The sequence below is a fragment of the Miscanthus floridulus genome, chromosome 4, assembly GCF_019320115.1.
Source record: "Miscanthus floridulus cultivar M001 chromosome 4, ASM1932011v1, whole genome shotgun sequence".
Lineage (NCBI taxonomy): Eukaryota > Viridiplantae > Streptophyta > Magnoliopsida > Poales > Poaceae > Miscanthus > Miscanthus floridulus.
This window is the reverse complement of record NC_089583.1, coordinates 112,087,255-112,113,461: the sequence shown is the minus strand read 5'-3', so window position 1 is coordinate 112,113,461 and position 26,207 is coordinate 112,087,255. Positions and strand designations below refer to the sequence as shown.

The 26,207-nt window shown below is 44.7% G+C and overlaps 1 protein-coding gene across 1 annotated transcript; it reads left to right on the top strand.

The window, feature by feature from the left end:
* Positions 1–15,826: 15,826 nt before the first annotated feature.
* LOC136549089 (uncharacterized) lies at positions 15,827–16,660 on the top strand. Its single transcript, XM_066540389.1, has 2 exons — positions 15,827–15,953; positions 16,317–16,660. Exons 1-2 carry the CDS (start codon positions 15,827–15,829, stop codon positions 16,658–16,660), a joined length of 471 nt encoding a protein of 156 aa, XP_066396486.1.
* The last annotated feature ends 9,547 nt before the right edge of the window (positions 16,661–26,207 follow it).

The following is a 26,207-nucleotide window of genomic DNA, read 5'->3' as shown; positions in this document are numbered from 1 at the left end:
GCTCTAACTGAATTATTCTCATGAATATACTGGAATCGGCTATTTAGCCGATTTCCTTTCATATCGGCTCTCACAGCCATACATTTGGGACTATCTGGCAACACCAGCAAGTTCCACCCTTAATTACTGATGAACTTTCTCTCCTTATCAATTGTAGGGTCAAATTGACTAGCACGCCTTGGGAGGATTGTGCAGGATCGACCACCCCTACACTGAAGCTAGGCGGATCTGCTCCATCGAGCGGACCCTTTCGGCTTGCTGCGTGTGTCCTCGGCAGGGGATGAAATTCTGTGTCGACACATGTTTCTGGCACGCCCGGTGGGACACCATAATCGTCATGGCGGTTCATAACAACGACAACATCCTTATGGTACATTATGAAGACCTACCTGATGAAGATAAGGATACCATCAACAAAGCTACAGAAGAATTTTAGAAGAAGTGTTTGTTGTCCTACACCAAAATATGTGATAGCACAATTATTCAGAAATTTCTACTACCAAGAGTTCTACTACACAGACAGATAGATACAGTCGAATCTAAAGAAAGGCGTTTCTTTATGGAAGCCATAGACAAGTCTGTTCATGATGCTCTATCAAGCGTCAAGCCGCAATGAAGCTTTTGTTTACACATTTCACAACGCCATGAAAGAGGCAATTCATGGAATTCTAGTTGGTCAGGTTGGATCGACTTGTTATAATATTCTAGATCCATCGACCCAAGGGACTAATCAAGTCGGTACCAGCCATCAAGAAGTAGCACCAACTGGTAATGGTGACGTCCAGACACTTCAAGGTTTATCTGAACAAACTCCGGGTACTGCTACAAATCAGATACAGTATAATCCTAGACTGTCAGTACAGCATGTGCAGCAGCCGGCGAGGCAAAGTCAAAACCAGATGATCAATTTTGGCACATTAGGCCACATACCATCGTTGGCTCAGAAGATAGCACCATCCATTCAGAGGATCCATAGAGATATAGATCCTTATATCTATAATCAGATACTTCAAGCAGCAAGCTAGCAAAGGATCCAATAGATTAAGATTCCACAAGGCTATCATTATGGCATAGATTATAACACCCTCCACATGATACCAAATCCAGGATATCAAGGCACACGGGATTTCAATCCACAGATGGGTCAGCAAGTACCGAGAAATCCAAATCCGCAAGCTGACGAGTTGCTACTCAAGGTGACCGAGATGACGAAGAATCAGTTCAGTCTGAAGCAAAAAGGAATGACTTTTTCATACAAACGCCCATATCCAGAATGGTATGATTTGGTCACCCTTCCTACAAATTATAGGCTCCCGGAATTCGCCAAGTTTACTAGTCAAGACGGTACAAGCACAATAGAACATGTCAGTCGGTATCATACACAATTGGGCGAAGCGTCAGTTGAGGATGCCCATCGAGTTCGTTTCTTCTCCTTGTCCCTATCAGGGCCAGCCTTCACTTGGTTCTCGTCACTACCAGTCAACTCCATTGCTAATTGGGCTAACCTAGAGAAGAAGTTTCATACATATTTTTACACTAGGACTAGAGAGAAGAAAATAATCGATTTGACAACCATGAGACAGAGGACTAATGAATCGGGCACTGAGTTTATCCTAAATGATAACCAATTCTCTTCACACGACCCCATGAGCTCTAACTGAATTATTCTCATGAATATACTGGAATCGGCTATTTAGCCGATTTCCTTTCATATTGGCTCTCATAGCCGTGCATTCGGGACTGTCTGGCAACACCAGCAAGTTCCGCCCCTAATTACTAATGAACTTTCTCTCATTGTCAATTGTAGGGTCAAATTGACTGGCATGTCTCGGGAGGATTGCGTAGGATCGACCACCCCTGCGCTGAAGCTAGGCGGATCTGCTCCATCAAGCGAACCCTTTCGGCTTGCTGCGTGTGTCCTCAGCATGGGATGAAATTCTATGTCGACAGCCTCAACTATATTTCACTCAGTCTGAGCTAAACATGAGGCAAATGAGATGGATAGAATTGATAAAGGATTACAACTTGGAAGTTCATTATCACCCAGGAAAGGCCAATGTAGTGGCTGATGCTTTGACCCAAAAGTCACACCAGGTTGAGGAAACACCTTTGTCTCTCAACCAAGCAGAGGTGTTGGCTCACATCGCATTGAACTCAGAATTGCTGGAGCAAATTATTCGGGAGCAAAGGGAAGACCCCGAAGAAATTCCCCACATTAGAAAACTGATTGTTGATGGGTGTGGCTCCCACTTTAGTGTTTATCAGCAACGAGTAGTGAGATACAAGGATAGACTTGTAGTTCCATTGAGCAAGGAGCTGAGAAGGAAGATTTTGAGTGAAGCCCATAATTTGAAGCTATCGATTCATCCTGGTAGCAACAAGATGTACCATGATCTGTGCCAATTGTACTGGTGGTACAACATGAAGTAGGACATCACCGGCATGTTGCGGAGTGTGACACTTGTGGTAGGGTTAAGGTAGATCATTTGCGTACTCCAGGATATTTGCAGCCTTTGCCCATTCCTATTTGGAAATAGGAAGATATTTCCATGGACTTTGTGGTGGGTTTACCTCGCACATCCAAGGGCTATGACTCTATTTGGGTCATTGTGGATCACCTCACCAAGTCAGCCCATTTCCTCCTAGTGAATTCTAAATATTCCACCAGATAGTATGCTGAGTTGTACTTGGATCAGATTGTGACTCTACACGGAGTTCCCCTCACTATCTTCTCTGATAGGGAATCAGTTTTTGTCTCTCGCTTCTGGGAGCAACTCTAGGAGTGTCTTAGAACTAGTCTCCTCCATAGTTCAGCCTATCACCCCTAGACTGATGCTAAACTGAAAGGGTGAACCAAGTGCTCGAAGACATGTTGAGAGCTTATGCCATTTCTTTTCCTAAGAAGTGGGATGGGTGCCTAAAGTTAGCTGAATTTTCTTACAATAATAGCTACCAAGAGAGCATTCACATGGCACCATTTGAAGCTCTGTATGGGAAGAAATGTCGGATGCCACTTAATTGGGTTGAAGTGGGAGACCATGGATACTTTGGGCTAGAATTCATCAAGGAGGCTCGAGAGCAAGTTGTCCTTATCCAGAGTCATTTGAAGGCAGCGCAGAGCCGATAGAAAGCCTATGCAGACAAGTGAAGAAGGCCTTTAGAGTTTGAAGTTAGGGATGATGTGTACCTCAAGGTATCTCCTATGAGAGGAGTACATCGGTTTGGTATCCATGGCCAGCTAGCTCCTCGATATGTGGGTCCTTATAAAATTTTGAGGCAATGTGGCCCCGTTGCTTATCATCTCTAGCTTCCTAAGATTTTATCTGCGGTATATAAGGTGTTTCATGTATAGCAATTGAAGAGATGTTTGTGGGTATCGGATGAAGCTGTAGAAGTTGAAGGGCTTCCCCTCCAACCAGATTTAACTTACATTGAGTACCCTATCAAAATCCTAGACGAGAAAGAAAGAGTGACCAGAAATAGTGTGGTAAAGTTCTACAAAGTGCAATGGCAAAACCATTCGGAGGATGAGTCAACGTGGGAACAAGAGAGTTACCTATTAAAGCATTACCCCCACCTTCTCTCTGGTCCTGATAGTTAGTTGTTATGGTGAATTGTACACCTATCTTCTTCTCACACTAGGCACATGAAATCTCAGGTTGAGATTTTGTTTTACGGGGGGGGGGGGTAGATTTGTAACACCCTCAGTGTTACATTGTACAATTCTTGCTAAAACACTACATGAGCATCATACTTGTTTGTACATGGGTGTAATATAGGGTATAAATAACCGTATGATGCTTGAAATGTTCATCTGAAAAAAGAAACAAATGTTACATTTCATGTCGCTTTGTATCGTTTAGTATTCAAAGTGAATTTTTATCAAACAAAAATGTTATAAAATGCTTATGCGAAACTTTGATAAAGTTTGTAGTACGAACTTCATAGGCGATGATGAAATATGTGCGGTCGAAGATGGGGTTCGCTAGCTAGTCTATCAAGTAGCCTGGAAAAGGAATTCGACGCGAAACTGTTTGAAGCTTAGCTGTTTCGCGTAAGTTTGAAAATGGGTCAACGAAGCCATGTTTGGCAATTTTTGTAGAGCGATCGGGTTAAGAAGTGGCAAGATGTCTTAGCTTAGTTCGATAGCCCTATGTACCCTCTTGAGGATAGAATGGCTAGTTTGGCTTTCAGATCATCGAATTGGGTGTTGTTGCAGCTTTAAAAAGTGCGCACGACACATTTTACACCTCCGGGCATGATCACCGCCTCTGTTTGGCCTGGCACCACTTCTCTGGCTTGCCCCGCGTGCGCTGCCATGCTGGCCACATCACCACCACCGTGCTTGTGCAAGCACGTCCACGCACGTGGTCCCTACGCTGCTGGCCGTAGCCTTCTACCGCCACGCTCTGGTGCAGCTCGCGCACACCGCACAGGCCTAGTCACCCTGCCCGCCATTATCGCCGTGCGCTAGCCGCTGGCCTTCACTACCACCCGGTCCACACCGTTGTTGCATGCCTGGCTCGCAACTCACGCACACACGCGTGCATGGGGGCCCAGCAGGCCTGGATGCTCTGCCCCTCCATCATGTCCGCCTACGCCACTGCTCGCCATTGTGCCTGTCGACGTGTTTGGCTTGTCCAAACCGGTGTTGCCACCGCTTGCATAGCCACTGCTCCCATTGACGTTGCGGCTACACACGCATGGGTTGGCCCACACAGCCCTCGTCTTCATGGTTGCGTGCGTGCACTCGTTCCTACATTTGCATAGTGGATTTGGTTATAATTCACTTGGTTCCATATGTACATGTCACTATTTGATTGTAGGTTCAAATGTGTTTCATAATGGAAGTTCATCAAAGTTGAACTTTTGGTTCGTCGGCAGCCCGATAGTGCCTCATTGGGAAGGCCATAACTCATCCATCTGGAGTGCGATCGAGGTCAATGAGCACTTGATGGAAAGCTTGTTTGATAAGCTTTCAAATAGATCTAGTTCCATCTCAATATCACGTCGGAAAGACCTCCAAATCACTAATATATTCTGTTGCTATTTTTGGTGGGAGCTACACTATCGTCATGGGCTTGTTAGACATCCTTGGGACCCAGGCCCAAGTTGGAGCACGCCCCAAGAAGATGGAGAATGCCTAAGAGATGGCCTTGGACGTACTCCTCCTTGGCCACCACCTTAGGAGGCCAGCAAGGACGTCCAAGCTAAGCCAGAGGCCCAGTCCAATCCGAGTTCGAGTCTGCCTTGGCTGTCAGGACCAGTCTACAATAAAATGGACGCCCAGGACACATCCGAACTCCATTTTTATGATCCACATATGGATGGAAAGATAATTTCATAAGTAAACCAATGTAAGTGGTCCCACATCAAAATTCCATCAGAATCAGTGGAAATCGTCGAAACAAGTTGACGTCCAGAATCTATCATGGCGCTGCGTCGTCGTCTTTTGGGCCGTTGGGCCTTGTAACGTGTTGGGACACCTTTAGGATGTGAAGAGGGATCCTTGGACATCCGTTAGGCTATATAATCAGTAGCCACCACCTACATTAGGTTTTGGGTTTTGCTTAGATTATTATGTCAAGAAACAGTTTTGCCGTTCTTCGGTTTGTGAGACCCCAACTCGTGAGATTAATCTTTCATCCGCAATTTAGTTGCCTTTTATCTTGTTCTTGCTTGTGTTCTTCGATTCGCGGCAGGGATTAGCCTTCTTGGCGAGGTCAATTGGATTGTGACATGGTTGATAACCAGAGGAGACGTGGTGCTAAGGTTGTAGGGTTTGGGTCTTTGTGATCTAAAGCCGGATCGGTGTGTCGCTCTTTGAACAAATCGTTGTTTATCTTGAACCTAACGGAAGATCGGGATCTCCGTCCCCATTAAGTGGTAATCAGAGCTAAGGTATATCATCAGGTTCACATTTATTCCCTTGTTTGAGTGTTTCGCATTCATCCCATAGTCCAGTGCCATACTCGTTTTTCCTGTCCTAGAACCTTCCGCGCCATAGCCTTTGCATATTTCAGTTTCAGAGTCCGCTTTGTTGAGTTTGTGTCCTAGGTCAAAGTCTTATTGCTGGTTTAGATTGTGTTCTTTTCTAGTTTGTGTTGATCCCTTCATCCGCCGCTATTCCGTATCACCATCGGTTTGCATCTTGTGTCCACTAAATCCCTGATTCGAGCAGCTTCCTTAAAACAGTCATAACTTTTGCATCCGAACTCGAAACGGGAAAAATTTTATATCTACGGAGAACGCCAGAAATTTTAGATCTATTTCATCCCAAAATAGCTGGGTTTGCAAAAATTAGATTTGCGAAATTCGATTAGGAAAATTGAGTTTCTGAGCCCACAAGTTTTGGTATGCTTTTTAGCACAGTCCTAATTTTCTATAGGCCACATCATTTATTCAATTGAGCTCAAATTTTTTGTGGTTTATTCTTGTGTGCTCCTTCCTGAGAAAAAATATCAAAAGAGCAAAAGCTAGAAAAAAAATATTGTACAAAAAATAAAAGAAAAAAATAGTAAAAGAGAATAGAAGATATCGAAAAGGAGCACATAAGGAACACTCAATAGCTCTATTGTTTGTGGTATCTTTTGCCTTGTTCATATCCGTTGCTACCTTTAATACTTGTTTCCTTTCATCCTTGTTTCCTCTCTTATTTATCACAACTGGTGATAGGAACACGTATAGGTCAGCAACTAGGACAAGTGCTCTGGACATTTATTCAATATTGCTGTCTATCACTGACTTGTGTGCCACATATATATATTTGTTTTTTTTCGTGCCTCCCAAACTCCACATATATACTTCAGATCTGTACAGAAAAAAGGTCCTTGCAATCTCGGTACCACTACCTCATAGGTATCACGAACCAGCCGCCGGTTGTACCGCCCACTGCTTACACTGGTAAGAACTTTGTAAGAGCTTGGTAAGACGCTTCCACTTGCTGTCAAAAGTGACACCACTGCAACCACGTAGTCATTTGATAGGGATAATATTTTTGTATTGTCTTTTGCTGTCTTCTAACAATGGCAAGTTGTTCGTATCCACTGACTTATGATGGTATAGGTGCTGATGTGTACATGGAGTGGGAAATTGCCATCGACAACATATTTGCTACTCGCTTTATGTGTCCAAGGAGGAAGGTAAAAAATGCAGCTAGTGTTTTGCGACATTCTGCTTTATCTTGGTGGGAGTCTTTAGATCCTTTTGATAAATCTCAAACTTGGAATGATATGAAACTCCTTATGCGAGAAACCTTTGTTAATCCACCTCCTGTTTTGACTTCATTTGATGAGGTGCACCATTTAGAGGAAGAGTCTATTGTTATTCCTCTTGCTATGACTAACCTTCTGCAGGATAATGTATATAAGCGAGAGGATGACATGGAAAAAAATGAGGAGCTCACAACCTCATATGCAAATTCAGAACCATCACTTCACAATGCACCTATTACTCCTACTGAAAACACGGGTAATGCCCATGGTGCTACACTCATGGAAGGTGAAAATTGTCTTAATGTACTAAATTTTTTCACAAACCATGCTATCATAGAGCAATTGTTAGTGGAACCCTCTCTTGATTTATCTTTGTCCCGTGATAATTTGCTTGATGTTCCTTGTGATAAAGATGAATTAGTTGATGATGCTTCAGTTTTCCATGTTTTGGAACCAATTACTTATGCTGAACATAAACATTTGCTTCCCATTGCTACCGAAAAAAAAGAAAAGAAATTATTGTATTCTTCAAATACTTTGGGTTATATTGAGTTTGATACTTTATATGCTCTTAGTAGTTTAGAAGAGAAACTTAAATGTGTTGAATTGCCATGGTTGTCTACTTGTACATATCATTTTATTGGAAAATATAATTGTAAAGGCGAGTATATGGTGCATCGTGTCTATATTTGTTCAACTCTGAAATCTCCTAATATTGCTCAAAAGTATGATCAACCAAAGGATTTCAATTGCTATAATCTTATCATGTCGAGTTTCCCTAGTTTTGTTATAAAGAAATATGTTAAATTTCAAAAAGGGGAGCAATGTTGGCTACTACCAACAACGTTTCCTTCAGGTAATCCCAAACCGAGGACGGTTTGTTGTCAAGAAGGGGAGTATGATGAGGACATGGCACCTTCGGATACGAACAATGATTATAAGGTGCGCTCGTTCCTACATTTGTATAGTGGCTTTGGTTATAATTTACTTGGTTCCACATGTATATGTCACTATTTGATTGTAGGTTCAAATGTGTTTCATAATGGAAGTTCATCAAAGTTGAACTTTTGATTCGTCGGCAGCTCGACAGTGCCTCATTGGGAAGGCCATAACTCATCCATCCGGAGTGCGATCGAGGTCAATGAGCACTTGATGGAAAGCTTGTTTGATAAGCTTTCAAATAGATCTGGTTCCATCTCAATATCACATCAGCAAGGCCTCCAAATAACCAATATATTCTGTCGCTATTTTTGGCGGGAGCTACACTGTCGTCATGGGCTTGTTAGACATCCTTGGGACCCAGGCCCAAGTTGGAGCATGCCCCAAGAAGATGGAGAACACCTAAGAGATGGCCTTGGACGTCCTCCTCCTTGGCCACCACCTTAGGAGGCCAGCAAGGACGTCCAAGCCAAGCCAGAGGCCCAGTCCAATCCGAGTTCGAGTCTGCCTCGGCTGTCAGGACTAGTCTGGAATAAAATAGATGCCCAGGACGCATCCGAACTCCGTTTTTAATGATCCACATATGGATGGAAAGATAATTTCATAAGGAAACCAATGGATGTGGTCCCACATCAAAATTCCATTAGAATCAATGGGAATCGTCGAAACAAGTTGATATCCAGAATCTATCATGGCGCTGCGTCATCGTCTTTTTGGCCGTTGGGCCTTGTAACGTGTTGGGACACCTTTAGGATGTGAAGAGGGATCCTTAGACGTCCCTTAGGCTATATAATCAGTAGCCACCACCAACATTAGGTTTTGGGTTTTGCTTAGATTATTCTGTCAAGAAACAGTTTCGCCGTTCTTCGGTTTGTGAGACCCCAACTCGTGAGATTAATCTTTCATCCGCAATTTAGTTGCGTTTTATCTTGTTCTTGCTTGTGTTCTTCGATTCGCAGCAGGGATTAGCCTTCTTGGCGAGGTCAACCAGATTGTGACATGGTTGATAACCAGAGGAGACGTGGTGCTAAGGTTGCAGGGTTTGGGTCTTTGTGATCTAAAGCCGGATCGGTGTGTCGCTCTCTGAACAAATCGTTGTTTATCTTGAACCTGACGGAAGATTGGGACCCCCGTCTACATTACACGCCATGTTGCCCTGTCGCATCATCTAGACGGTCACCAGACACACCACACCAAGGCCTACTCATTGAGCTGGTCCCCTCTTGCATTTGCCCACATTTGAAGGACAAGTGGGGGTACATCGTCATGCCTAACTCGCCACGAGCGGGTAGTACGATGTCGGGTGCCAATTTAAGCTTTTGTTGTCGTCGGCGGCACCATTAAGCCACGTGATGTTGCCCTCAAATTAGCCATGTGCACTCCATCCCTTTCCAATTCACAGTGCGCCCAAATAGCTAGAGTAGTTAGCTTCTGATTGGAGTCATTTCGATGGGCTACCTTCCTTCGGTGAGGTAAGGGGGAGAGTTTTCCCCTCGGCAGTCCACCATGGCCGGCGCGATGAGTTCCCGGCCTAGGGTGTTGCTCCTTGCTCTTGTGCCTAATTTGAGCAGGGCGGTTGCCTCCCCTTGACTCATTTGCCTTGCTCGTGTAGTGGCTCCGTCGATAGAGCAATGGGGCGCCGGGAATGTCTTCACCATGGCCGATGTGAACCAAGCAACCTCGCACACGTGGCTAGCCTATTGTTGTTCCTCACGACTTTGCTCGGCTCATCCATCACATCTCTAGTGAGGCCCTCTTGCTCCTAGGATAGGAGGTTGACCCAATTACTGGCTGGGTAGCCTGGAGCGCATTGGCGGTCGCCGGTGAGCGAGCTTAGATGCCGTTCATGTGGCTAGCTTACAGCTCTATATAGGCTGATTTGAAGGTGTATTGTCTGTTTGCAATGTCAGTTCTCTTTTTCATGCTCACTGATGTGTGTTCTTTGCACATTTCTATCATGCTGATCTAGCTACTCGTATGCCTAAAAGAGCAATCAAAATGAATTGTAAGAGGAGGGGGAAAATATTGTATAGAGACTTACATCGGTTCAGACCTATTTGGCTGGTATTAAAGCCGGCTGATAAGTCGACTGAAGCTGTTTTGTTGTGAGCGAAAAATACTATAAATTCTAGCTGATAAGCCGGCTGATAAGTTCAAGCGAACAGGCCCGTATAGCAATGTGATGAACCATTTACTCCTTTCTATAACTAGGTAGCATGTCCGTGCGTTGCTACGGGACAACTACATCTTTTGTACTAAAAATATACGGATCGCAAGATAGGATAACACTACTGTGAAATTAAATATCCAACGTTAAAGTGATATTTAATTCAAAAAACAAAGTTCGTGAAATTAATACGGTCACGGAGAGCGCGACGCCGCAGGCTCACAAACTCTACTGTATAGACTTTTTCGTGATACGACTAAGATAATATTTTATATCGGCGGAAAGAATTCTCCGATATCCATTTCTTTCATGCGCCAATAAATTCATAAATAAGTTCCGCTGCATGTCCATATAATCTTGTACACATAGGTTCGAGTATATATGTAAACATTAGTGTCTGTCATATGAATAATACTACATGTCTTAAAAAATCTCTCACAAAATCTTAAAACAAAATATGTTATACTCACCGTATAAATATGTGTGGCTTTAGGACTATTCAACACAGACATATATTGTAGAATAAGGTATCCACTTGAGTGTCTGTTCCGAGATGTTGAATTAGGTGTTGTAATTCTTAATTTCGACACATTTTTCAGATCAAGGCAACCAATGGTGACACTTTTCTTAATGGTGCATAATTTTATGGTACACCTCTTGACTATCTGAATAAGGACAAGTTAACACTACAAAGGACTTAGAAAAGCTGCTGAGAAGGTCAAGGTTGAGTTTTTCTTCACTATGCATACTAAAACCTACGTCCCCGTTTATCATTGGCGATGCTTTTGATAGTAAATCAATTTAATATTACCATGATTAGATATAAGTTTGAGTCTCTTGTGAGCAATCTCATAGAGAGACTCTTATCCTTTATGTGATCTGCCTCAAGAATATTGACATCTCTACCTTACATCGTTCTCTCCAGCAATCAATTGATATAATTTCTAGGGTTGAAGGAGTTGCCTGATCTTTGGAGGAAGACTTATACTGCCCTAATAATATGATTTATTTTTCATGAATATATGCAGGTACTATGATAACACTAACTACACCAAATGAAAGATCAGAGAGAATTTGCATAGCCTCCAGAAGGATTTATTTATTAAGTTCTTTCGATTCTACCGATAGTTTTGAAATATCTGTTTGCATGTCTTACCTCGTATCTAATTCAAAATTTTGTAGTTTAATTAGAATATTTAGGTGATTGTATATATATAATATTCAATACAAGAATAATCTATGCATGTTGTTCTTGAAAGATTTCTATAGTGTAAAGACATCTTCGTTTTTCGTGCATGCATGTGCTAACGCTAAGGTAAAAACAAAAGGACAATATATCAATTAAAAAATAAAACAAAACCCATGCTCAAAGTTAAAGAGATAAATTATGGATGCTTGAATTTTGTCATCTATTATCTACCGGCGTGCCTATAAAATAGACTGAATAAACAATTAAACATAGATAGAAAAATAAATTAATGAAAGGATCATTGCAAGCTATCAATCATCTCATAGCTTCGGACAATATCGCAAAGCTACTAAAAACTGTAACCGTACCCTCACCTCAAACATTGTTCAGATAAATGGATTACAATGAAAATAGAAGCAAATGTTAATACACATGGAAATAAAAGCACAAGTAGAGTAAATAATGCCATTTCAGGGGAAATTTTCTGGGGTAAACTTCAAACCATATCACAAGAAAAACTATCTTATTAGGAAACCACAAAATCAAGTTTTGTCCACCTTATAACATAGGGTTTTTAAATTTGCTTGGCAAAGAAAAGCATCAACTCTTCATTGAGGTTGATGGCTGTCAGGTTTACTACCTCCCGAGCACCATCCAGTTCCAGTGAACCTCTATATGTCTAAAGTTTTCAACACCATCAAAGCATCATCCCATGCTCGACCACCCCCTCGTAAACAAGCTCTGCTCCTTGATCATCCCCTCCACACTATATGACCTCCTAGTCGTACGATCCCAGGACCTCAATGCTTCATGGAAGTTGTATGGGTGCAAAGAAACTGCATGGCCATCCTCCAACCATGGGAGTAGCCTATAATTCAGAAACAATGACATGTCAGATTTTTGAAACATGCCCTCATGATACTTGCAAAGTATAGTTTTGACTCAAGTGCAAGCTACCAGACAACTAAGTTACTCGCTCCGTCTTAAAATAGATGACACTTTAGCTATGAATCTACAATCTAGACAATTGTCATCTATTTTGGGACAGATGGAGTACATCCTAATATAACTCACTACACTTGCAGTTGAATGACATGTCTTGTGGTCTTAAAAAAAGAATGACCTAACACAAATGTTCCCTGCTTGTGCCTTCCATTTGCAGTCTGAAAGGCAATAGTTTCAGAGATCAAATACTGGTGAGTGGTGACTAGTGACCAGTGCCTTAGTGATATTCGAGATGGCTGATACAGAGTAGTTAAAGAAAATGATGTACTCCCATTGAATAGTTGTAGACCATCAGCAATATAGGAATCATCAATTGTCAGGCTGTTTTTTAGTTAGTTGAATCACCTTGTTAAATCTGGGATGGCAAAATATTTGTGTTTGACTGACTACTCCAATCGTTCTTTCCAAAATTTTTGTTCTATTGGTTTGGTATCTGCCGCATCTAGAAAAGACACCAAATAAAGAATCGGATAGGCCATATCCGAACGAACTGAGTCCTTGCCATATCCAATATGAGAATTCCAAATCCAGCTCAAATACATTTGTCATTTCCAACTCTTAAAAAAATAGTGGGTTTTGAAATACAAACCAATAAAAAAATGGCTTCAAATTTCAGTACAATTACAATATAAACTACAAACTGCAATGGAAAGCATTTAGATTTTTTATTCACATAGTAAGATACTTGTGCTAAACGAGTAGAACATAGAAGTCAAACAACTGATCACATCGGAAAATTAAGTCTAGCATAGCAAATAAACAAAGCCTAAGTAAAACTTGAATGTAGCATGGCATTCTCCATATAAAAGCAGAACACCTTGTGTGAAGAATTACCTGCTTCTAGCACATTAGAAGTTAACTAATCTTCGTCACTCTCGCTAAAGTTCCCAGCCATGTATCCATTGCTATCAGAAGACGAGCTGTCCAACATGGACCTATGTTCTTTGTAGATGGCTGTGATGGGAGAAATGAATCTTGAAATGTTCCTAGTATTTTGAAATGGCACCAAACAATGCAGTCCCAAGCTGCCTGGATTTGGTCAGGGAGTTGTTGATTAGCACAACAGCAGACAGTTCCACTTGCATCGAAGGACAACATAAAATAGGTCCCCTCCATTGCCATCAATCTGCCTACATGGCAAAAATGAAACCAATAAATAAATATCTATGCCCGGATAATGCCACGGAGAAATAATCAAGTGACCTATAGTAGCAGAAAAATCAAAAAATGATTCTGCCCAACTCCTATGCTACAACTATCAGTTTTCAATTTCATGACACTGACATATGAACCTACAATTTAGATTCAGAAATATATAAGCTGGGTACCCTTGATCCATAATTAAGTGCCCAACCTTATTTTGTATCTCAACCCCCAAAACTATAGCATCAGATGCGTAATGTTTCATTAGTTAGTGATTCTCTTATTCGCATGGTCGAACATTCAAATACACTATTCTACAATTCCACCAGCATCGATGTAAAAAAGAACACACATAACTGACTAACCGATTGCACTGAACGCCTAGGTGAAGACTGGCAAGGAAAATAGGCGAGCTAAGAGCAAGAACGCATCACCTTATCACAACAATGTCCTCCTCAAGCGACCGCTCGTGAACCTTGCTGGTGGCCGACCGACCGGCGCCGGCTCGTCTCGCTGAAGAAGAGAAGGATGTAGGCACGCACGACCAAGGTGGGGGGTGGGGGATTGGGAGGGGGCTGTCACTCCACCATAACGACAGCCACTGGTCACGCGCGGAGGTTCAGGCTCCGCAGCTTCCGCAACATCTCGATCAACGATTCTGTCTGGGCAATCGAAAACGAAAGCACAATTAGTCTGCGATTCGTATAGGGTTAAGCTAAGATGGGCGAATTGATTGCATATTTTTGTTGAACGCGGGGAATGTGACACGGTGTGTACATTGGTTTTGAGCCTGGTGTTGTGCAACGCAGGTGGGATGCGTGGCACGGCCTCGGCGTCGGTGAGGCGCGCATGGAGGGAGGCGGCCTCGTCCCCGGCAGCGGCGGCGGCGGTGGCGTGGACCTGGAGGTGACACTCGGTATCCATCCAAGCGGTGCGGTGGCCCGCAAAGATCTCGGAGGCGCGGGCGTCCTGGATCGGCGTTGGCGAGGCACGCGTGGAGGGAGCCGGCCTCGTCACTGGTGTATCCCGTAGCAACGGCATCAATGCACGGGCACAAAGAAAGTTGCGATCGGGCGCGGGAGCCGGGTGGGCGCGTGCAGCAGCGGCGCGGTGAGGGTGGGCGGGATAGAGCGAGGGGTGTGGGATCGCACAAAGGACGCAGCATGCGGGAGATGTTGTGGGATCGCATGGGACAGGCAGACCCAAAACAAATGTCGTACCAAAAAGTGTCATTTTGTTCTTTTTAATTGTAGGAGATGTTATTGTAACAAATGCACCATTTGATAGTTCACTCAAAAATGCACCATTTGATACTGGTCGGTGGCGCGCAAGGCTGAAAGCCAATGCACCAAGCGGTCTAGTTCCTGCGCTCCTTGCCTGCTCGTTTGGGTTCTGAACCTCTGTGTTTCCCTCCCACGAAAATCAAACGGTCGCAAACGTTTCTGGTCCCGCTGTCATCGAAGCCAGCTACGTTCAGCTGTATGGATGAAAATGGGAACGGGAAATTCCCGTATCGACCGACACCGAATACCAAAAATCCTGACCGAATATCGTTTTCTCGAGAAAAAACAGATTCAGGAAGAAATCCGAGAAAATATGGTGAATCCGATGTCGAAATCGGTTAGAGTGATTTCCTGACCGAATTAGCGGATCCCATATTTGTTCGGGAAACTACCGCAGGAAATTCTTGTTTTCAAGGCCTCCATGCAAACAGCCCAACTCACCCCGCCGGCCCACCCAAACCCCACGCCGCGTGGCCACGTCCGTCGCCCAAACCGTGAAACCCCACGCCACAAATCTTTCAACTCGCCCACACGCCGCAAACCCTAAGCAGTCACGGGGCCAACCCCAAATCCCCAATCTTCGCCTCTTCGGCTTTGGCAGTCTCTCTCAACTCGCCCGCACGCCGCACGCCGCACGCCGCACGTCGCCACCCACCACAACTCGCCCATGCCGCATTCCCTCCTCTCCAGCTCTCCCTCTCAGACTCTCAGTCTCTCTCAACTCTCAAGCGCCTCTCTAGCTCTCCTCTCCTTGGCTCCTGGCGCCTGGCGGCCTGGCCTCCCTCGGTCCCTCCTGGTGCCTTGCCTGGCCGGTGGCCACCACCGTCCGATGAGGCGACAACAGATCCACGACATGGGGGGCTAGGGAGGTAGGCCGGACGCCAAGATGAAGCCACCACCAAGTGAGCAAGCTTCTGGTTCTGCATCTGCCTCATCCGCCTTCAAGCGCCGCCTCTTCCTGGAGCCACCCCCACCGATGAACAGCAGCACCCTCGCGCCTTTTCCAACGGCAGGTAAAGATGTGTGAATTAGTGTATGTTTCATTTATTGGCAAAGATGTTAGATGTGTGAATCACTACATGGGATTGCTTGTTGTTAGGGATAAAACTAACAGATGAATATTATCCCCTTATGTTTTATTGCTTGTGTGTTAGATGAAACTATCAAACTAACAGATGCATGAGTAAAAGTAATTGAGTAAGGTCCAATTGCTACTATCATTTTGATTCCCAAATGAATGTTTTAGATTCATATTGCAATTGCAACCAACAGATGCATGAGTAAAAGTAATTGAGTAAGGTCCAATTACTTTGGTCATTTTGATTCATACTAGTGTCTTAGATTCATATTGTAGTGTTCTATTCTTATCTTGGCAGGATCTAAGAGGTCAAGTGAAAGCCCTGGTAATTGTGGTAAAGATCTTGGTATATGTTTGTCTATATCATCTGCAAGTGCAACTCCTGCATCTAGTCCAAGTCAAGGTGGCAGTGCTGCTGCTGGTGGCAGTGGTTTAGGTTCAGGTGGTGCTGGTGGCAGTGGTTCAGGTGGTGCTAGCCTAGAAGGTGCTGGTGGCAGTGGTGCTACCATTGCAAGTGACATATGTGTTGCTAGTGCGAGTGATCTAGGTGCCGCTGTTGCAAGTGACATAGGTGCTTCTGGTGCAAGTGATAGAGGTTTTTGTTGCGGCTGGAACAAGTACTGCAAGTGCAATCAGCATTGATGGCGATGAGCCTATGCAAGAGGGAGATGTACCTTCTGGAAAGAGGCACAAGAGGTGCACATCCAATGTATGGCAGTACTTTACCAAGAAGAGAGTGGTCGTTGAGGATAATGGCAAGACATATGTTCAGATGTGGGCTTATTGCGATTGGCCCAAATGCAATCACAAGGGCAGATGTGAGAGCAACTATGGAACAACTAGATTTTGGACCCATCTGAGGGTGTCACATAGTATAGTGAAGGGCCAGTAGCAGCTCAAAGTGGAAAAAGATGGGGGGAAAGACATGACTGTTGTGGTACCATACAGGTATGATGAAGAGGCTAGCTTGAGAAAGTTTTACTTGGCAATAGTCATGCATGAGTACCCATTTAATATATCTGAGCATGAGTATTTTGTTGATTTCCTCAAATCCCTACGTCCTACCTTTCCAATCAGATCTCGTGTTACCATTAGGAAAGAAATTATGAACATGTTCTTAGCTAAAAAGGAGAGGTTGTATAGCATGTTCAAATCTATCTCTTATCGGTTTAGTGCCACCATGGACATGTGGACTTCAAATCAGAACAAGTCATACATGTGTGTAACTGTACATTGGATAGATGACAATTGGTATATCTAGAAAAGGATTGTGAACTTTGTGCATGTACAGGGCCATCATACCGGTACAAAGCTCTCTGAGGCATTTACTGAACTTATGGTCAAGTGGTATATTGACAAGAGAATGTTTGCTCTGACCTTGGACAATGCATCAGCAAATGAAGTAGCAGTCAAAGACATCATCTCTGATCTAAGGGCCAATGCTAGTTCAATGGCTTTGATATGTGATGGACTATTCTTCCATGTGAGGTGTGCTTGTCACATACTGAACCTTGTTGCTAGGGATGGTTTGAGTGTAATCACACCCACAATTGAGAATATTAGACAACTAGTTCTTGCTGTCATGGGATCCCCATTGCAATGGGAGGAGCTCATGAAGCGTGCAACTATGGATGAAAATGGGAACGGGAAATTCCCATACCAACCAACACCGAATACCAAAAATCCCGACCGAATATCGTTTTCTCAGAAAAAATGGATTTGGGAAGAAATCCGGGAAAATACGGCAAATCCGGTGTCGAAATTGGTTAGAGTGATTTCCTGACCGAATTAGTGGATCCCGTATTTGTTCAGGAAACTACCGCATGAAATTCCTATTTTCAAGGCCTCCATGCAAACGGCCCAACTCACCCCGCTGGCCTGCCCAAACCCCACGCCACACGGCCACGTCCGTCGCCCAAACCCTGAAACCCCATGCCGTAAGTCTTTCAACTCGCCCGCACGCCGCAAACCCTAAGCAGCCATGGGGCCAACCCCAAATCCCCAATCTTTGCCTCTTCGGCTTCGGCAGTCTCTCTCAACTCACCCGCACGCCGCAAGCCGCACACCGCCGCCCACCGCAACTCGCCCGTGCCGCATTCCCTCCTCTTCGGCTCTCCCTCTCAGACTCTTAGTCTCTCTCAACTCTCAAGCACCTTCTAGCTCTCCTCTCCTAGGCTCCTAGCACCTAGCGGCCTGGCCTCCCTCGGTCCTTGGTGCCTTGCCTGGCCGGTGGCCGCTACTGCCCGACGAGGCAATAATAGATCCATGACTTGGGGGGCTAGGGAGGCAGCCCAGACGCCAAGATGAAGCCACCACCAAGTGAGCAAGCTTCTGGTTCTACATCTGCCTCATCTGCCTCCAAGCACCGCCTCTTCCTAGAGCCACCCCCGCCGGTGAACAGAAGCACCCTCGCGCCTTTTCCAACGGCAAGTAAAGATGTGTGAATTAGTGTATGTTTCATTTATTGGCAAAGATGTTAGATGTGCGAATCACTACATGGGATTGCTTGTTGTTAGGGATGAAACTAACAGATGGATATTGTCCCCTTATGTTTTATTGCTTGTGTGTTAGATGAAACTATCAAACTAACAGATGCATGAGTAAAAGTAATTGAGTAAGGTCCAATTGCTACTGTCATTTTGATTCCCAAATGAATGTTTTAGATTCATATTGCAATTGCAACCAACAGATGCATGAGTAAAAGTAATTGAGCAAGGTCCAATTACTTTGGTCATTTTGATTCATACTGGTGTCTTAGATTCATATTGTTGTGTTCTATTCTTGTCTTGGCATGATCTAAGAGGTCAAGTGAAAGCCCTGGTAATTGTGGTAAAGATCTTGGTATATGTCTGTCTGTATCATCTGCAAGTGCAACTCCTACATCTAGTCCAAGTCAAGGTGGCAGTGGTTCAGGTTTAGGTGGTGTTGGTGGCAGTGGTTCAGGTGGTGCTGGCCTAGAAGGTGCTGGTGGCAGTGGTGCTGCCATTGCAAGTGACATATGTGTTGCTGGTGCGAGTGATCTAGGTGCTGCTATTGCAAGTGACATAGGTGCTATTGGTGCAAGTGATAGAGGTTTTGTTGCTGCTGGAACAAGTACTACAAGTGCAATCAGCATTAACAGTGATGAGCCTGTGCAAGAGGGAGATGTACCTTGTGGAAAGAGGCACAAGAGGTGCACATCCAATGTATGGCAGTACTTTACCAAGAAGAGAGTGGTCATTGAGGATAATGGCAAGACATATGTTCAGATGTGGGCTTATTGCGATTGGCCCAAATGCAATCACAAGGGTAGATGTGAGAGCAACTACGGAACAACTGGATTTTGGACCCATCTGAGGGTGTCACATAGTATAGTGAAGGGCCAGCAGCAGCTCAAAGTGGAAAAAGTTGGGGGGAAAGACATGAATGCTGTGGTACCATATAGGTATGATGAAGAGGCTAGCTTGAGAAAGTTTTACTTAGCAATAGTCATGCATGAGTACCCATTTAATATATCTGAGCATGAGTATTTTGTTGATTTCCTCAAATCCCTGCGTCCTACCTTTCCAATCAGATCTTGTGTTACCATTAGGAAAGAAATTATGAACATGTTCTTAGCTAAAAAGGAGAGGTTGTATAGCATGTTCAAATCTGTCTCTTGTCGGTTTAGTGCCACCATGGACATGTGGACTTCAAATCAGAACAAGTCATACATGTGTGTAACTGTACATTGGATAGATGACAATTGGTATATCTAGAAAAGGATTATGAACCTTGTGCATGTACAGGGCCATCATACCGGTACAAAGCTCTCTGAGGCATTTACTGAACTTATGGTTAAGTGGTATATTGACAAGAGAATGTTTGCTCTGACCTTGGACAATGCATCAGCAAATGAAGTAGCAGTCAAAGACATCATCTCTGATCTAAGGGCCAATGCTAGTTGAACGGCTTTGATATGTGATGGACTATTCTTCCATGTGAGGTGTGCTTGTCACATACTGAACCTTGTTGCTAGGGATGGTTTGAGTGTAATCACACCCACAATTGAGAATATTAGACAACTAATTCTTACTGTCATGGGATCCCCATTGCAATGGGAGGAGCTCATGAAGCGTGCAACTATGGATGAAAATGGGAACGGGAAATTCTCATACCAACCGACACCGAATACCGAAAATCCCGACCGAATATCATTTTCTCGGAAAAAATGGATTCGGGAAGAAATCCAGGAAAATACGGTGAATCCGGTGTCGAAATCGGTTAGAGTGATTTCTTGACCGAATTAGTGGATCCCGTATTTGTTTGGGAAACTACCGCAGGAAATTCCTGTTTTCAAGGCCTCCATGCAAACGGCCCAACTCACCCCGCTGGCCCGCCCAAACCCCACGCCACGTAGCCATGTCCGTCGCCCAAACCCTGAAAGACCATGCCGTAAGTCTTTCAACTCGCCCGCACACCGCAAACTCTAAGCAGCCATGGGGCCAACCCCAAATCCCCAATCTTTGCCTCTTCGGCTTCGGCAGTCTCTCTCAACTCACCCGCACGCCGCAAGCCGCACACCGCCGCCCACCGCAACTCGCCCGCGCCGCATTCCCTCCTCTTCGGCTCTCCCTCTCAGACTCTCAGTCTCTCTCAACTCTCAAGCACCTTCTAGCTCTCCTCTCCTAGGCTCCTAGCACCTAGGGGCCTGGCCTCCCTCGGTCCCTGGTGCCTTGCCTAGCCGGTGGCCACTACCGCCCGACAAGGCGACAATAGATCCATGACTTGGGGGGCTAGGGAGGTAGCCTAGACGCCAAGATGAAGCCACCACCAAGTGAGCAAGCTTCTGGTTCTGCATCTGCCTCATCTGCCTCCAAGCGCCACCTCTTCCTGGAGTCACCCCCGCCGGTGAACAGTAGCACCCTCGCGCCTTTTCCAACGGTAGGTAAAGATGTGTGAATTAGTGTATGTTTCATTTATTGGCAAAGATGTTAGATGTGCGAATCACTACATGGGATTGCTTGTTGTTAGGGATGAAACTAACAGATGAATATTGTCCCCTTGTGTTTTATTGCTTATGTGTTAGATGAAACTATCAAACTAACATATGCATGAGTAAAAGTAATTGAGTAAGGTCCAATTGCTACTATCATTTTGATTCCCAAATGAATGTTTTAGATTCATATTGCAATTGCAACCAACAGATGCGTGAGTAAAAGTAACTGAGTAAGGTCCAATTACTTTGGTCATTTTGATTCATACTGGTGTCTTAGATTCATATTGTTGTGTTCTATTCTTGTCTTGGCATGATCTAAGAGGTCAAGTGAAAGCCCTGGTAATTGTGGTAAAGATCTTGGTATATGTCTGTCTGTATCATCTGCAAGTGCAACTCCTACATCTAGTCCAAGTCAAGGTGGCAGTGGTTCAGGTTCAGGTGGTGCTGGTGGCAGTGGTTCAGGTGGTGCTGGCCTAGAAGGTGCTGGTGGCAGTGGTGCTGCCATTGCAAGTGACATATGTGTTGCTGGTGCGAGTGATCTAGGTGCTGCTATTGCAAGTGACATAGGTGCTACTGGTGCAAGTGATAGAGGTTTTGTTGCTACTGGAACAAGTACTGCAAGTGCAATCAGCATTAACAGCGATGAGCCTGTGCAAGAGGGAGATGTACCTTGTGGAACGAGGCACAAGAGGTGCACATCCAATGTATGGTAGTACTTTACCAAGAAGAGAGTGGTCGTTGAGGATAATGGCAAGACATATGTTCAGATGTGGGCTTATTGCGATTGGCCCAAATGCAATCACAAGGGCAGATGTGAGAGCAACTACGGAACAACTGGATTTTGGACCCATCTGAGGGTGTCACAGAGTATAGTGAAGGGCCAGCAGCAGCTCAAAGTGGAAAAAGATGGGGGGAAAGACATGACTGCTGTGGTACCATATAGGTATGATGAAGAGGCTAGCTTGAGAAAGTTTTACTTAGCAATAGTCATGCATGAGTACCCATTTAATATATCTGAGCATGAGTATTTTGTTGATTTCCTCAAATCCCTGCGTCCTACCTTTCCAATCAGATCTCGTGTTACCATTAGGAAAGAAATTATGAACATGTTCTTAGCTAAAAAGGAGAGGTTGTATAGCATGTTCAAATCTGTCTCTTGTCGGTTTAGTGCCACCATGGACATGTGGACTTCAAATCAGAACAAGTCATACATGTGTGTAACTGTACATTGGATAGATGACAATTGGTATATCTAGAAAAGGATTGTGAACTTTGTGCATGTACAGGGCCATCATACCGGTACAAAGCTCTCTGAGGCATTTACTAAACTTATGGTTAAGTGGTATATTGACAAGAGAATGTTTGCTCTGACCTTGGACAATGCATCAGCAAATGAAGTAGCAGTCAAAGACATCATCTCTAATCTAAGGGCCAATGCTAGTTCAACGGCTTTGATATGTGATGGACTATTCTTCCATGTGAGGTGTGCTTGTCACATACTAAACCTTGTTGCTAGGGATGGTTTGAGTGTAATCACACCCACAATTGAGAATATTAGACGACTAGTTCTTGCTGTCATGGGATCCCCATTGCAATGGGAGGAGCTCATGAAGCGTGCAACTATGGATGAAAATGGGAATGGGAAATTCCCATACCAACCGACACCGAATACCAAAAATCCCGACCGAATATCGTTTTCTCGGAAAAAAACGGATTCAAGAAGAAATCCGGGAAAATACGATGAATCCGGTGTCGAAATCGGTTAGAGTGATTTCCTGACCGAATTAGTGGATCCCGTATTTGTTCGGGAAACTACCGCAGGAACTTCCTATTTTCAAGGCCTCCATGCAAATGGCCCAACTCACCCCGCTGGCTCGCCCAAACCCCACGCCACGCGACCACGTCCGTCGCCCAAACCCTAAAACCCCATGCCGCAAGCCTTTCAACTCGCCTGCACGCCGCAAACCCTAACCAACCACGGGGCCAACCCCAAATCCCCAATCTTTACCTCTTCAGCTTTGGCAGTCTCTCTCAACTCACCCGCACACCGCAAGCCACACACCGCCGCCCACCACAACTCGCCCGCACCGCATTCCCTCCTCTTCGGCTCTCCCTCTCAGACTCTCAGTCTCTCTCAACTCTCAAGCACCTTCCAGCTCTCCTCTCCTAGGCTCCTAGCACCTGGCGGCCTGGCCTCCTTCGGTCCCTGGTGCCTTGCCTAGCCGGTGGCCACTACCGACCTACGAGGCGACAATAGATCCATGACTTGGGGGGCTAGGGAGGCAGCCCAGACGCCAAGATGAAGCCACCACCAAGTGAGCAAGCTTCTAGTTCTGCATCTGCCTCATCTGCCTCCAAGCACCGCCTCTTCTTGGAGCCACCCCCACCGGTGAACAGCAGCCCCCTCGCGCCTTTTCCAACGGCAGGTAAAGATGTGTGAATTAGTGTATGTTTCATTTATTGGCAAAGATGTTAGATGTGCGAATCACTACATGGGATTGCTTGTTGTTAGGGATGAAACTAACAGATGAATATTGTCCCCTTGTGTTTTATTGCTTGTGTGTTAGAGGAAACTATCAAACTAACAGATGCATGAGTAAAAGTAATTGAGTAAGGTCCAATTGCTACTGTCATTTTGATTCCCAAATGAATGTTTTAGATTCATATTGCAATTACAACCAACAGATGCATGAGTAAAAGTAATTGAGTAAGGTCCAATTACTTTGGTCATTTTGATTCATACTGGTGTCTTAGATTCATATTATTGTGTTCTATTCTTGTCTTGGCATGATCTAAGAGGTCAAGTGAAAGCCCTGGTAATTGTGGTAAAGATCTTGGTATATGTCTGTCTGTATCATCTGCAAGTGCAACTCCTACATCTAGTCCAAGTCAAGGTGGCAGTGGTTTAGGTTCAAGTGGTGCTGGTGGCAGTGGTTCAGGTGGTGCTGGCCTAGAAGGTGCTGGTGGCAGTGGTGCTACCATTGCAAGTGACATATGTGTTGCTGGTGCGAGTGATCTAGGTGCTGCTATTGCAAGTGACATAGGTGCTACTGGTGCAAGTGATAGAGGTTTTGTTGCTGCTGGAACAAGTACTGCAAGTGCAATCAACATTAATAGCGATGTGCCTGTGCAAGAGGGAGATGTACCATGTGGAAAGAGGCACAAGAGGTGCACATCCAATGTATGGCAGTACTTTACCAAGAAGAGAGTGGTCGTTGAGGATAATGGCAAGACATATGTTCAGATGTGGGCTTATTGCGATTGGCCCAAATGCAATCACAAGGGCAGATGTGAGAGCAACTACGGAACAACTGGATTTTGGACCCATCTGAGGGTGTCACATAGTATAGTGAAGGGCCAGCAGCAGCTCAAAGTGGAAAAAGATGGGGGGAAAGACATGACTGCTGTGGAACCATATAGGTATGATGAAGAGGCTAGCTTGAGAAAGTTTTACTTAGCAATAGTCATGCATGAGTACCCATTTAATATATCTGAGCATGAGTATTTTGTTGATTTCCTCAAATCCCTACGTCCTACCTTTCCAATCAGATCTCGTGTTACCATTAGGAAAGAAATTATGAACATGTTCTTAGCTAAAAAGGAGAGGTTGTATAGCATGTTCAAATCTGTCTCTTGTCGGTTTAGTTTGACCATGGACACATGGACTTCAAATTAGAACAAGTCATACATGTGTGTAACTGTACATTGGATAGATGACAATTGGTATATCTAGAAAAGGATTGTGAACTTTGTGTATGTACAGGGCCATCATACCAGTACAAAGCTCTCTGAGGCATTTACTGAACTTATGGTTAAGTGGTATATTGATAAGAGAATGTTTGCTCTGACCTTGGACAATGCATCAACAAATGAAGTAGCAGTCAAAGACATCATCTCTGATCTAAGGGCCAATGCTAGTTCAACGGCTTTGATATGTGATGGACTATTCTTCCATGTGAGGTGTGCTTGTCACATACTGAACCTTGTTGCTAGGGATGGTTTGAGTGTAATCACACCCACAATTGAGAATATTAGACAACTAGTTCTTGCTATCATGGGATCCCTATTGCAATGGGAGGAGCTCATGAAGCGTGCAACTATGGATGAAAATGGGAACAGGAAATTCCCATACCAACCGACACCGAATACCGAAAATCCCAACCAAATATCGTTTTCTCGGAAAAAAACGGATTCGGGAAGAAATCCGGGAAAATACGACGAATCCGGTGTCAAAATCGGTTAGAGTGATTTCCTGACCAAATTAGTGGATCCCGTATTTGTTTGGGAAACTACCGCAGGAAATTCCTGTTTTCAAGGCCTCCATGCAAACGGCCCAACTCACCCCACTGGCCCGCCTAAACCCCACGCCACGCGACCACGTCCGTCGCCCAAACCCTGAAACCCCACGCTGCAAGTCTTTCAACTCGCCCGCACGCCGCAAACCCTAAGCGGCCACGGGGCCATCCCCAAATCCCCAATCTTTACCTCTTCAGCTTTGGCAGTCTCTCTCAACTCACTCGCACGCCGTAAGCCACAAACCGCCGCCAACCGCAACTCGCCCGCACCGCATTCCCTCCTCTTCGGCTCTCCCTCTCAGACTCTTAGTGTCTCTCAACTCTCAAGCACCTTCTAGCTCTCCTCTCCTGGGCTCCTAGCACCTGGCGGCCTGGCCTCCTTCGGTCCCTGGTGCCATGCCTGGCCGGTGGCCACTACCGCCTGACAAGGCGACAATAGATCCACGACTTGGGGGGCTAGGGAGGTAGCCCAGACGCCAAGATGAAGCCACCACCAAGTGAGCAAGCTTCTAGTTCTACATCTGCCTCATCTACCTCCAAGCACCGCCTCTTCCTGGAGCCACCCCCGCCGGTGAACAGCAGCACCCTCGCGCCTTTTCCAATGGCAGGTAAAGATGTGTGAATTAGTGTATGTTTCATTTATTGGCAAAGATGTTAGATGTGCGAATCACTACATGGGATTGTTTGTTGTTAGGGATGAAACTAACAGATGAATATTGTCCCCTTGTGTTTTATTGCTTGTGTGTTAGATGAAACTATCAAACTAACAGATGCATGAGTAAAAGTAATTGAGTAAGGTCCAATTGCTACTGTCATTTTCATTCCCAAATGAATGTTTTAGATTCATATTGCAATTGCAACCAACAGATGCATGAGTAAAAGTAATTGAGTAAGGTCCAATTACTTTGGTCATTTTGATTCATACTGGTGTCTTAGA